This window comes from Hydra viridissima, unplaced genomic scaffold, assembly GCF_058129835.1.
Source record: "Hydra viridissima isolate aposymbiotic clone 2 unplaced genomic scaffold, HvirCarnegie_v1 scaffold_11, whole genome shotgun sequence".
NCBI classification, from domain to species: Eukaryota; Metazoa; Cnidaria; class Hydrozoa; order Anthoathecata; family Hydridae; genus Hydra; species Hydra viridissima.
Window position 1 is genome coordinate 7,532,155 of NW_028324310.1, and position 14,055 is coordinate 7,546,209.

At 29.3% G+C, this 14,055-nt stretch overlaps 3 protein-coding genes across 4 annotated transcripts; 1 reads left to right on the forward strand and 2 right to left on the reverse strand.

Annotated features, from left to right (window-relative positions):
- Nucleotides 1-549: 549 nt before the first annotated feature.
- Nucleotides 550-8,722, reverse strand: LOC145191768 (transforming growth factor beta regulator 1-like). The gene is made up of 9 exons (XM_090066197.1): nt 8,531-8,722; nt 8,317-8,382; nt 5,658-5,728; nt 4,457-4,692; nt 4,251-4,361; nt 4,053-4,108; nt 1,177-1,323; nt 835-1,081; nt 550-737 (listed from the first exon to the last, which is right to left on the reverse strand). Exons 1-9 carry the CDS (start codon nt 8,558-8,560, stop codon nt 649-651), a joined length of 1,053 nt encoding a protein of 350 aa, XP_089922323.1. The 5' UTR covers nt 8,561-8,722; the 3' UTR covers nt 550-648.
- Nucleotides 6,348-7,453, forward strand: LOC149881975 (uncharacterized). Its single transcript, XM_090066198.1, has one exon. It carries the CDS (start codon nt 6,459-6,461, stop codon nt 7,371-7,373), a length of 915 nt encoding a protein of 304 aa, XP_089922324.1. The 5' UTR covers nt 6,348-6,458; the 3' UTR covers nt 7,374-7,453.
- A 511-nt stretch (nt 8,723-9,233) lies between the features above and the next one.
- LOC145191361 (zinc transporter ZIP3-like) lies at nt 9,234-12,362 on the reverse strand. Of its 2 annotated transcripts, none has more exons than XM_090066196.1 (4): nt 11,476-11,604; nt 10,988-11,222; nt 10,319-10,791; nt 9,234-9,565 (listed from the first exon to the last, which is right to left on the reverse strand). In XM_090066196.1, the coding sequence occupies exons 2-4, from the start codon at nt 11,124-11,126 to the stop codon at nt 9,308-9,310; spliced, it is 870 nt and encodes a 289-aa protein (XP_089922322.1). In that variant the 5' UTR covers nt 11,127-11,222; nt 11,476-11,604; the 3' UTR covers nt 9,234-9,307. The 2 variants fall into 2 exon arrangements, with proteins under 2 accessions (XP_089922322.1, XP_089922321.1); XM_090066195.1 differs by lacking the exon at nt 11,476-11,604 and adding an exon at nt 12,092-12,362 and having other exon boundaries at nt 9,237-9,565.
- Between the last annotated feature and the right edge of the window lie 1,693 nt (nt 12,363-14,055).

The following is a 14,055-nucleotide window of genomic DNA, read 5'->3' on the forward strand; positions in this document are numbered from 1 at the left end:
CAAAAAACACAAAAATTCGATGTTGAAACTGCCGTAAATCCTGAAATACAGATCAGGCTGAAATCTCACCCACTTGTTGTTGCACCCATTAGGTGTATTGCCACCAAGTTTCTTTTTCTTACACTAGTTCAGATTTTAGAGTCACTTTTATGACACATGGAACTGTTAAAATTGTACTGTACTGAAAGATTTAAGTTTTTATTTTGAGAATATAGGGGATAAATAAGGAGTCGGCATAAACAACGAAAAAAGAAATATGATATAATTTTTTAACAACTGATTTCTTTTTCTATTTCAAACTAAATTTTAGATTAAAAAACATATTATTTTTTCAGTAATATATTTCTTTGTCGAACGTCTGATTGTCATTTATTAGGAGATATATTAGACTCCATTAACCAGTCAGCATTCATAATATTCGTTACTAGTTTATGTTGAACTGAAAGTTATAATAAGAAGTTCAAACTTTACATAAGAATTAAAACCGACGCTTTGAATCTGTCGACATCATCACATGAGGCGAACTTAAAATAAAAACAAAATCGAAAATCATGTATGCGGTTCACAAAGATCTTCGTAAAATCGTCCTTTAAATGTTTGATATACAAAATAAAAAGGTTTTTGAAGCATCTCTTCAAAAAGTAAGCATTATTTTGGTTGCGGTAGTTCCAGTTGGGACCGGTTGTAACACAGTAAATTTGGTAGGTTGTCGATGCGTATAACATTACCGCTCGCAGCTAAAAAACGCAAAAAAAAAAAAAAATCTTAACATTACTCATAATAACTTAAAAAATCGTTTTGCGAAATTTTTTTTTAAAAAAAGCGGTACAGAACCTGATGAATTTTCGGCCAGCTCAAAGTTTTGGCGCTGATACTTCTCACAATAATTGGCACCAGGAAGATTTTCGATCAAGTATTGAATGGTCGGATGAGAAAACCCAAAAAACTCAGGTCCAGATCCCGTGTTAGTTGCAGTTTTTCCTCGAGCGGTATTTAATCTTTTCAATACGACACAATGACAGGCAGTAGCGGTCACTGCTGTTATTGGTTGGTCAGGTTCGTCTTCAGGAATAATTTCAAACTAAAAAGTTCCGAGAAAACCTTCAAAGCTTTTTATTGCAGGTGAAATAATACGACAACAAAATTATTTTAAATTAAGTCAAAACTGTAATTTACCATTGGGTCTGATCCACCATCTTTAATGTAACAAAAATATTGCACACGATGGTCCGGATCTAACATGCTAGGGTATAGTCGAGTGCTACAAAAACCAATAGGCCATATATATCGCTCCGAGTGAAAACCTGGTTTGTGGGATACAACCTGAAAAAATTACAAAAATTTACTTTTAAAGCTTGCGATACATTTAATTCAGGATCGAATAAATTTTTGTTTGATTTGATTTTACAAAACTCTGAAAAAACTTCCTTCGAAAATATTTTTCGATTCAAACCTGTTTTTTCGAATAAGATAACCAATGGTTCGAAAAACCACTTTGCCATTAAATCAATTTAAAAGAAAAGTCAGATTTTTATCGCTTTCGAACAAAATGTCGCCAAAATTTAAATTTAAATTAAATATATTATTTTATATACAGATATTCAAATAATTTATTTTCATAACATTCTAACTTTTTAAAACTACTTTAAAAGAAAATTCTGTCTGAAATAACATTTGACTTGGATTATAAAACTTTTCGAACTACAGTTGCGACCTTACAGCCACCTTTTACTGCTTATTACTTCCAGATAGTAAATCTGTTACATATTGGTGTACACCGTTTGGAACTCAAACTTGAAAATCCAAAAAGACTTATCTGCCTTATTTATTGATTTCAAAATTTTCAGTAAGTTTTGATGATTATAAAATATAAAACTCCGGATTATTTACTTTGTTACGGCTACAAAATGTAACCGCCACAAAATGTAACCGCCACAAAGTGTAACCGTAACAAAGTGTTACGAATTGATACTAAGAAGATTTTAAAATCGGAATGATGGAATTGGAATTGAATGAAATAATACAAAGTAAATTATTATTTATAATAGACACATTATTTGTAATAGACATATAATAGACTATTATTTCTAATAGACATTTGCACAACGAAAAAAATTCCCAGTTACGAACGTAATTATAGCGTAATACGTAATTACGAGATTTTAAATTCCAAACATTTTCGTAAGACATGAAACTTTTCAGTTAAAATTCAGAAAGATGGCTTATTTACGAAAAATCTGGCCTTAGAGGTCGTTAAGAGCCAAATTTGCAACACATAAATAAGAAATGATCATCTTAAAATGTATATTTCTGTGAATGGAAATACAAAGAAATAGATATTTCTGTTGGCGCAAACATTTTCCTGAATTTTATCCAAAAATGCCAATCTGGAAGGGTTTTCTTTAATGATTTGGATCTTCATTTTATTGAACTAGCCCAACTTCTTCAGCAGCGCACCCTTGTAAATGGATGAAGAAGATTTTCATCCGTATATGTGAAACTGTTGCATCCACAGTCAGGAAGCCTTTTCTCAATTTCGTTTTCAAATTCTGTTAAGAATTAACTCCTTTGTTGTTGGTCTGTTTCTTGAGAATTTATAGAGTTGCAGACAGTTTGAGAACTCACCTTTGGAGCAGTCAGAAGGTCAGATGAGAGCCGTCGTTTAAAAGTTATTTGATAAAGGAACTCTACAGCCAGGTGAAAAATTTTCGGAATCCTTTATTCTCCACAAGGCTGAAAAGTAAGTTGGTACAGATGAACATTTCTATCAGATCTTGATCAAACTCTAGCTAAGGGGGATAAAAGGGAAGTTTCATCTACATAACTGAAGAAATAGGCTTCATTGATGAACCTTAAGTCATTAACCTTCCTTTCTTGATGTGAGGCCTTTCTTGAGTGAAGTGTCCTGTGTACACATCGTAATTTTGGTTGTAAAATCGGTGTAACATCTTTCAAGGATTACTAATCCCGGCATTAACACCCTTTCTTTATCGAATGACTTTAGGGCAATACTTGCATTTGCTTAACCTGTAATCAGCTCTAGGGATAGGGTCTTGATTGTCAAAGCTCTCTCGAAATTCAATAGCAAAAACTCGATTTACTGCCTTGCTTGATTGATCAACTTTTCCGCCTTGATTTATTTTAAAAAGCAATTTCCTTTTTTGTCTATTTGCACACAACAATGTTTTTATCACCAAATACAATAAAAAGTTTAGTTAAGTGATAGTTTGGTGTTTATCACGCAAATCAGAATTAAATTTTGTGACGAAATTTGACTAATTTTAATTTGCATGGATGAACACCAAACTATCACTTAATTAAAATTTGACAACACTTCTGTAAAATTATTTTTCAAAATTAAAATGCTAACGAACTTGAATGTGAACGAAAAAAACACACGAAATTTACGACTGAATTCGTAATTTTTATCTATTTATAAAAAAAAAATTATGACTTATCTTGCCTTTTCGTAATTCGTAATTTCGTAATTTTTGTAATTTCATAATTCGTAATTCAAAATTTCGTAAATTCATAATCCTACGGAACGTTCGTAATGCAGATGTCTACTAAATAATCAGATGAAGTATCAACTTAACATAAGTTTTCCTTTAACTTTAAAAAAATATCAATAAGAATGATTTTATGTTAATGGAAATCACAACACATCAAATAAAATAAAAAAAAGCAGATTGTTCATTCAATAATTTTTTTTTTGGACAAATCAAGTAAGTCAGTTTATTTATGTTGTCAATATTAATTTTTAAAAACTCCTGGGTTCAAAAGGAAACGTTAAAATGTTCAGTGCATCATAAGTTTTTTTACTTATCCGAATGAAATTATCCTACTTTATCGAAAATGCCGAATAAAATTTTTTTAAATTTCCGAATTACTTCGAGAAATTTCGTACAAACTTTTTGTGCGAAAACTTGGATAAAATTACACGAACTTTTTGATGTTTCGGTCACAAACGTCTGACACAAAGGCAGGTGATTTTCTAAGACAGCTCGATAAATAATGCTTTGACTTTTTTTTTTTTTTACGTTGACACTTACCTCTCCAAGATCATAGACGCATAGAGTGCCCAACGTGATTGGGAAAAGGGGGACACCTAAAGTCAAAAAGTTTTCTTTAAAAAAAGTATTAAAAAAAAACAACTAAAATTAAAAAAAACAAACTAAAATTTAATGTTTTGATTTTTTATGACACATTTGACAAATGTTTATTCAGGATTCACGAAAACAAATTTAAACCGAGATCATCAAGGTGAAGCGGTAGAACTCGTTTTCTGGCAGTGCCAGGTTTCTTGCGCTTAGGCTTCTCGTCGCTTAAGCGAGCATCTTCATCGTATTGCGTTTGTAGAGCTGATGAAAAAGATATAGAAATTAAAGGATAAAAGAAAAAATAATCTGTTATTTGATATGTCCAAATAAATAAATAAAAAAATTCAAAAAAGCACATTTTTTGTCAGAGCTTTTTGCAGGACTTCGATTCGTAGACTCAACCAAAGGAGATTGTAATTTAGTTTTTTTCTTAATGGCAGCTACATTCCCATGCTCTGGTTGTACAGGACTCAATATTGACAAAGGAACTTTTCCAGGGTTGGTCCTTTCAAGAGCATCCAATGCTTTGGTGCTCTGAATAACTTGCGATTCAGACATGGGCAGATGCTTGAACAACTTTTTCATCAAGAATCTAAAAAAAATATGAGTTTCATTCTAAAATTTTTTCATCAAAAAAGGAACAACTTGAAATTTTACAAATCAAATTTATTCAATGTAAAACTCAGTGAAACGGAAGAAAAAAAGGAGGGAAAGGTTCTAAAACCTTCTACGTATTAAGTGTTAGCTTTATGAATTGGTATGAAGTGTTAAATTTTTTAAAACTTGACACTTCATTACTTATCAAAATGCATGGTTTTTAACGCCCCTCAAATATTTATGAGCATTTAAACCTATAACTTGAAAAATGAATATCAGAAAAATTTTGTGGAGGATCACATTTTCTCGTGATCACAAGCTGAATGGGCTGAACAAGCGAGATTGGGCTGAACAAGCGAGATTGGGCTGAACAAGCGAGATTGGGCTGAACAAGCTAGATTGGGCTAAACAAGCGAGATTGGGCTGAACAACCTAAGACATTTGGACACCAGTTTGATCTTCGTAACTCGAAATCTTAACTCGAAGTTTAATACAGACTCCCTAGTATTCCCTCAAATGCCAGTCAGACGTTCGCTTTTTTCTTGCAATAAAATAGAGTAACGAATGACATATGAAGAGAGTTTTTTTGTGACAAAGAGAATTCATAACAATTTTTATTGGAAAAACATTCCGTTTGTAGACGGAAAATTTTTTGACAGTATTTTTATGGAAATAAAAATGTTGAAAGCAATTATAAGCGTTAAAATCAGCCATTTTTTTCTTTAAATCAGATTAACATTCTTTCTTTAAATTACAATCAAAAATACTTTTTAGATAGAGAGTTGCTATAATACTCTCCATAATAATTTCCATATTTTAAGAAAAAATATAGAAATTATTATGGAGAAAATTACATCAGTTTTCAAAACGTCCAAAAAGCGATGTAGAGTACATTCCAACCTTGTTCAACCTATTAACTAAATGTTTAAAAAAATCTTGTTAAACCTAACAACTACTTACTTTCTTTCTGCTTTTATACGAATGAAATATTTTTCCAGACTCCCAACCTCATCATGCAAAGCAGCATTTATCTGGAGGGAAAAACGTCAAAAGAATATTATTACAGCTCTCACCTTTACTGATTAATTTGACGTTACTTTTAGAAAAAAAAGTAACGTCAAATTACTCAGTAAAGGTGAGAGCTGGTTAAAATTGGGCCCCTAAACATTCCAATGCGAGCGAAAATTCGCAACTTCAACTTTAACTATTAAGTTAAAAGTAGTAGATATGTAATAATATAATATAGGTAATATAGTTATATAATAATATTGTGAATAATGTAAGAATGTTAATGCTATTGAAACTCAATTTTATTGTTGGGTTTGCTTTTACACTATTTTTTATCAATTGATACAAAGAATTATTTTAGTACTTTGTATGAAAGAATTTTGTTTACAATTCCTTTCACTATTTTAATAGAGTTGTTGACAAAATTTTATCAAAATAGTAAACTTAATTCAATATTCTAGAGGTAATACTTAGTGTTCATGCCATGCATGGATTAAATAGAGCGTAGTATTAAAGATTTAAAAATAGAAAAATTTATTACACATCGCTAAATTCAAGTTATTACGCAATATTTAAATAAGCTTTCAAGCTTTCCTGTTAAAAAGCAAACAAAGTTGCACAAATAATAACAAACGTGTAATCGTATCGCCATATCTGCGTAGTTTTTAAAAAGAGACGATCGACCTTTCAACGACGCATCGTTGTATCTATCAACACGTTAAAAAATTATTTTCGAATCGACGAGACGCAGATATGAACTGCAACTCCACGGTATCTAATTTAGATTCAAAAACATTAAAAATTAGTTTCGGAATTTCATTTGTGACGCTTGCAATAGTCAGCAGCATCACGAATGCAATTGTCCTCGTCACGCTGCACAAATTTAAAGTGCTGCACACAGTTACAAATCAAATGCTGGCGCACTTAGCAACAACAGATTTTCTTTTATCCGTTTTAGTACCTCCTCTGTTTCTATTACAACTGTTTTTCGAGAGCATGGAAACTAATTGCAAAGTTGAGTCATTAAGGAGATTTTTAACATCTTTTTTAATCGGAATGTCTGGAGGGATTATTGCAATAATTAGTTACGATCGGTACTTGCATCTAAAGAGATTAAACAGTTACAAGATGACTAAGATGCAGCTTCGTTATTTAACCATTCTTTGCTTGGTGTTATCGTTCACCATCTCTTCACTGAGGTTCGCAAAAGAGTCGCAGAAAATATACTCCGCAGCTGTTTTGCTGTTTCTCTCTTTAGTATTTTTTTCAATTTTCTTATGCTACATTTTGATTGGTAGTGCTTTATATCAACACAGTAAAATAAAAACTTCACACGCTTTAAATAACCGAAATAAGAGTTACCACCAACGTGCATGCAAAACTGCAATTTTGATTGTGACTTCTTTCTCAGTTACTGTAATCCCACTGGCATGGTTTCAAATACAGACTTTATTAGAATACAAACCTGAAAATCTAGCTCTGGGTTACACGCTGGGTATTTTAATAGCGTTATTGAATACTGTTATCAATCCTGTCATATATTATTATCGCACACCGAAGTTGAGGCATTGTTTAAAACAAATTGTACAATTCAAATTTCGATATAGAGAGCCAGAACAAAAAATATCAAACGCAAGTTCTCAATATACTCACACAACTCAAGTGTAGAAAACAAAAATCCATTAAAAACTTCTCCATATTTTTAAGTTTTTATAAATTATTCTCTCTAATGACGTTTTCTTCCAATAAAAAATAAACAAATGTATTACTCTAAGTATAACAATTTTTACAAAAGCTTGTTTTATTGACATAATTTTTATACGCCCACTCCCCCACCCCCACCCCACACCCTAATACTCACCCCTATTCTCCACCTAAAAAAGTGATTAGCAGCGGTTTGGTAACATAGTCATATGTAGATATAAGTTTACAAATTAGGAAAACTTTTCTGTGCATTTTTTTTGTGTTGTACTAAACCAACCTTCAGGAAAGAGCCAAGGAATATTGAGCCAAAAGTTGACAAATATTTTGAAGATCGAATACAGTAAAAGTAACCTAAAAGGTTTTTCCAAATCTATCTGTTCGTTTATAGCTGCCACACCCACATACTTCTCTTTAAACTACCACCTTTTTAAATATCAACAAAACGCATCACCGGAATAATTTATAAAAGGGCATAAGAGATTTCGCATAAAAAAAAAGGCGGAATTCTATGCATCTTCCTGTATGGTGGCAGCAATTATTAGAAACGATGGCAAATACATAATCAATCAAGGAAACAAAAACTTGTACAAATACGGAACTTATGACTCAATACAATATTTGAAACAGAGCTAATAATATTTAATTACAAAGCTCACAATGTTTCAATACAAAGCTAAAAACAGGTAAATATTAACAAATGTTTCAGAAAAAATGCATCAAACATCAAAAATGCACCACACATCAAAAATATGGCAAAGAGTTATTGCAAACAAAAGTTTTGCTTATTTTGTAATAAACAACCTTTAACAATTTGAACTCATGTTCTGGTCCTTTATTTTATTCAACATTTTATTTTTTATGTTAATGATTAAGAAATTTCTGTCACAACATTTTATTCATAACTTACAAACACTTGTTGCTTGGCAACTCTTTTTAGGTATTTGTATTTTCTTTTATAATCTTCATTGGATTTCTAATAAAACAAAAATGAAACACAAAATTCAACAAAATTTCAAATTATAAACTGATGTTTGAAAAATGGATTTGATTAAAATTTCAAGCATAATTTTATTTTAATATGAAGAAATATAAAAATTTTATAAAATATTTTTTAAAAGTACCTGTTTCACTTTCTTTCTTGCTTCTTCCATCAAAATTTTTCAATAAAAGTATTTCTCAGCACTAAAGTTAAGTGATCTTATAAAAATTAAAACAAGATTAAACAGATCCACTAGTTGAGAGCCCAAACACTTTATGATTATAAAATCATGACAGGGTGTCAAGTTGTCATTTTTTTCATTTTTTCACAGACTATTAAGTTGTCATTTTTTTTATTGGTCTTTTTTTGTTACGTAATTTTTAAAAAAATATTTTTCAATTTTGAAAACTGAAAAAAAAAAGAAAAAAAAAACTAAACAAAAAAGATAAAAGAAAAATGAAAAAAATGAAAAAAATGACAATTTGACAGCCTATCATGATCATAAATCTATTCCATTCGATTATAGATACTTATCATGATCATAAGTCTATTCCATTCGATTATAGATACTTATCATGATCATAAGTCTATTTAATTAAAGATACTTATCATTAAATCATAATACAAAAGCATTTTTACATTTAAATTAGAAAAAACAATTTTAAATCTCAAAAGATAAATATTAAAGATTTATTTTTCTAGCATATAAAAGATTACAAAGAAAATAAACATCAATTTAAAAACAAGTTAAAAACAATCTTTGAAATATGTAAATATCAACTATATAATTAATTTTAACATTAATCATATAATTAATTTTAATAATAATTATGTAAATACTTTTCTCAATTAACTATTTTATTGAAGTTTGTTCAAAATAATTTTTGAACAAAATCTCAAAATTATAGATATAAAAAATTTAGATATTAGTTTTTGGAATTGCTGTAATTAAAGCAAATAAAGAAAATCCAAAAATAAAGAACACCAGCAAAGAAACATCATCTGTGTTGCTATTGATATCCTTGCCAATTATTTCAAAGAATGTCACATACACAAATGTTCCGGTTGACAAAGCAATGAGGATAGCAGAAACAACCTTGTTAGTGTCGCTATTCAAAGAACTGATAATTATGAAGCCAAGTATAATACCAAATGGTGAAGAGATTGCAAAGATAAACTTAAAAACATAAAGTATAAATTACTAAACTTAATTTACTGAACAAGCAAAATTAAGCAAAAAAACTAAACAGTAGAACTAATTTAAAAGAAATAATCTGGAATGTAAACCATTTTTATAAACATGAAAGTGTTTAACAAAAAAAAAAAAAATTAATACAATTTCTTTTTAGAACTAAATTTAAAAAAAAAAGGAAAGAAAATATTTAAAAATTTTAAAGCTGAACAATAAAACAAAACTTTTATTGAAGTTCCATGTTAAAATTAAAAAAAACATACATGACAATATTTAACAAAACAGAATATATAGTAACACATAACATAAGATAACATACATAACAATAAGTATTTTAACAAAACCAATTTAAAAAAAAAAAGGACCTTTTCTCCTTACCAATGTAAAAAACAAATACTTAAATTTTAAAATTTATCTATTGCTTTTCACTTTGTTATGGTGAAATGCATCAACTAGTTTAAGATTAAAATATTATTTAAAGTTTGATTCACAGTTAATCTACATAAAGTAATTACAAAGAAAATGTAAAGATAAGGTGCAGATTTTTTTAATGCAGAAATAGGATGATTTTTGCGGTAGTGATATAATGGATAAAAAATGGTATGGTGTAAACTCAAAAGATTTGAATTTAGACTACAAATTAAAAAGCATTCTTTTGAGTTCCTGCAGCAAAATAGAAGCCAAACTGAAACAAAATGTGTAAACATTTATAATAAAAGAGTTTATATAAAAACCTACTGCTTGCTTAAAATGAAGCTTTAAATCTTGACGTGCGCTCACAATACTAACTCCAAGCGAGAATCCCATGAGACATTTATGAAATGCCAAAATAGCAATGAGCTGAATAAAACCATACAATTTGTTTTGCAGCCCCAAGGTCAGTCCTTCAAAAAAAGAATGAACTGAGAGTGCTATAATTAAGAAGAAAACTCGCAATTTTGATTTGTATTCTTCATCAGAATTTAATTGTCGGAGTGATAAGCTATCAGTGGTACTGTTTTTTGTATATTCATTATATGGTAAGCTGCATACAAGATCTGTATTATTCTCCTGTGAATTACAAATAATTTGATCATCAGCTAACATTGTATCAGAATCCAATTTGCATTTTGAGAGACCTTTTTTTTTATCATCTGAATGATTATTGTGTACTGAATTACTTGATAAATAGGATATTTTAACACTGTTGTCAAGTATCAATCTTTCATTCTCTAAAATCAAATCAGAAAATAAAACTATTTAACTTAGTTAAAAATTCTGTAGTTTATGGTGCAGCTTACAATGGTTGAATGCAACCTCCATATATTTATAAAAATTAAGTTTAATTCTTGATGTATTTTTACTTAAAGCAAAGTCAGAATATAACTTATTTTTAAGGAATATTACTAGAAAATATTTCCAACATGCCTTTCATCAAACTCATGGTTCTGGATGGTTTGACACAATCAACAAAACTTTTAGTCTTTTTACTTGCTTGACACTTGTTTACCAATTTTTCAATTCCAAAAATTAATATTAATCCAAAACAGATAACAAATTCAGCCATTGGATACAACTTTTGGACATCTTCAAGCACTCTTGTTTGGGAAAAGTTTTTTATTGCTTCTGGTATCAAATCCAAGTAACATAATCCAAGGAAAAGCTAAATCAAATATAACCTAATAAGTAACAAAAACAAAAAACAAAAGCATAAGGTAAAAAATAGGGGGAAAGAGTTCAAAGCCATTTGGTAAACAAAGTCAATTAGAACATTTTTTCATAAACACACCCTTATTTTGTAACAGACCATTTGTCACATGAACATAATGTCTTCTCTTTACTTATTTGCATTTTAATGAAATTTGTAAAAATAAGGTGAATTAAGTTGTATATTAGATAATTACTAATAAATATACCTTTGTTAAGTCAATGCAAAATAAATTTCAAAGTTTCTACTGATCAACTTTTACTGAAAAAACTATGACTTGCATGTATTATTTTGTAAAAAATTCACATACCATTTTTAGATCTACTTTGTATATTTTAGATTAACTAAAGGCTATTAGCCTTGTTAACAAACAATCTAGAATATTAGATTACCTAGTCATTAATCTTTGATGTTGTTTTGGATGCCATTTCAATAATAAAAACAATATCTTGCTATGATGTTATTGTATTAGAAATTGTTAATTATTCTGGTAAATTGTTGTAATGTATTAAAAATTATGTTTAATTAAACTAACTCTTAAACAGTATGCAACTTTAAAAAAAAGAATGTATATTTTGTATTTGCAGTCAGTTAGTAGTAAAATAAAACTATTGGAAAAGAGAATCTTTAGTATTGTTGGGATGAAGGTATTTAGGTTGAAATATGTTTTTGAAAATGAAAAAAGGATATATATATATATATATATATATATATATATATATATATATATATATATATATATATATATATATATATATATATATATATATATAAATTCGCATTCATTTAATATATGTAGAAATCAGTAATAATATAAAGCTTACTCCTCCTGAAAATGAGCTCATTTTCTTTAAAAATTTTTCTGAAAATCTTTTAAATCTATTCGGAAGCAATGCTAATAGAAAAGTTACTAAAAACAGTAAAAAAGCTCCAGTGAGTTTTCCGGCTATGTCCTTTGCAGTCATTTAATAAAATTGCATATATTTTTATTTAAGAAGTGTTGTTATGTGCGGTGTGCAAAAACCAGCCTGAAAAGTCGTGACAACATTTTGATACTTGCTTACTGTGTAATTAGACACCATTGTGTGCCATTATAGACAGTGACGCTGAAGATAACAACTAATTATTCGGCAGATTAAAATTTTTTGCTGACTTAAAATTTCACGGAAAGATGTCTATTTAAAACATATTATAAAGCTTATGGTCATGCTAAGTCAAATCAAATTTTGTCGACAAGAAAAAAATTTTATATGGAATGAAAAAAAAAAAAAGACAAAAGACTTCCTCTAAAAGTTGAAAGTTGCTAAATAAATGTTTTTCCAAAGAAATCAAAGACAATTTATCTAACTCCAGGTGTTCAGCATCAAAAGCTTCATAAGTCAATTGTAATCTATAAAACATAGAGCACTGTTAGCACTTAGTATTATTGTCATTGGAATTTACTAGGTATAAGTAGTGGAGTTACTTAAACGTCTACATTGATTAAAAGATATTTTCTTTTAGTTTTATAAAATAATTCTTTTTGCATTATAGTGAATAATAAACAAAATAAAATATTGTCTTATAGAAGGTTTAAAATTGAAACAATTAAGTTTCCTCACAAAGAGATGTACTGAGAAAAGGTCTACTTATTAACATATAATTGTGGTTGGCTCAAATTCTATAGTTTCATTATTTGTGTTTGGTTAGAATGATGGGCTATTAACTCATCTGAGTTATTGAAACAAATTATTTTTGATCAATTTTCATGTTTCATACAAATGAGCTACTCTAAGGTACCTGATTGCAAATGTTGATGGACCGACAAACTCCAAAGATGAATATACAGGGCGTATAGACAAACTATTGTCAAGCGTAAAGCAAAAAAAAGTGATTAGAAAGATTGAAACCTATCAGTCAGATTTAACCACTGATTAGAATTCCTGATAACATTTTAAAGTATGTAAACCAACTACAAGTTAAAAGCTACAAGTTCATTTTTTTTAGGTAGAAAATCTGTCGATCTTTGCCACAGCAGGTGGCTTATTACTGGTCAGGCAATCCTTTGGCTTTACCTAAGTATAACTTTCTTGCAGAGAGCACAAAGTTGTAATTGAAAATCTTCTTTAATCATAAAAAACTCTGATTTACCAAAGTTTCACATTCAATTTATACTTAACAAAAATACCTCAAATATGCTAATAAAAAAACCATCAAACTATATTTACAGGATTTCAAGGAAATGTTAATTTCCTCTTTCCGCAATTGCTTCTGTGTAGTTTAATTACACCAAGTAAACATGGAGAGTGATAACTTGAAAAGAATAAAAGCTCTTGTTCAGTTAGTGGTTCAAGTATACTTTCACATGTTGTCTAGGATCAAGGTGAAGCCTATTTTAATGGGCCCCATCATCTAATCAAATTTCTTCATCTATTAAGAAGTCAAACAATGGAAGTTATGAATGCAGTTGTAAAACCTATTCAAAATGGGGTATTTCATGCTCATTCTGAGTCTATTTTCATTTCTAAACCTGCGAGCTCATCAAAATAATATTGAACTTTGGCATGGTTATGAAGATTAGAGGAGATTTAAAGCTAGATGATACAGTTATATGATCCTGAAAAAAACATACACTGAACTTTGATGCTGTGACTCTCTCTGAACCCATTGATTGGAGTACTTAACAAATCTTGGAGCGAAGTTTTGCAACATGACAAAACAGACAAAACAACAGACAAAAAGGATTTAGATAGGGCAATAGAAACTCCTATGAAAGTACCTTACTTCTCTTGCCCACCCAGAGTCATAA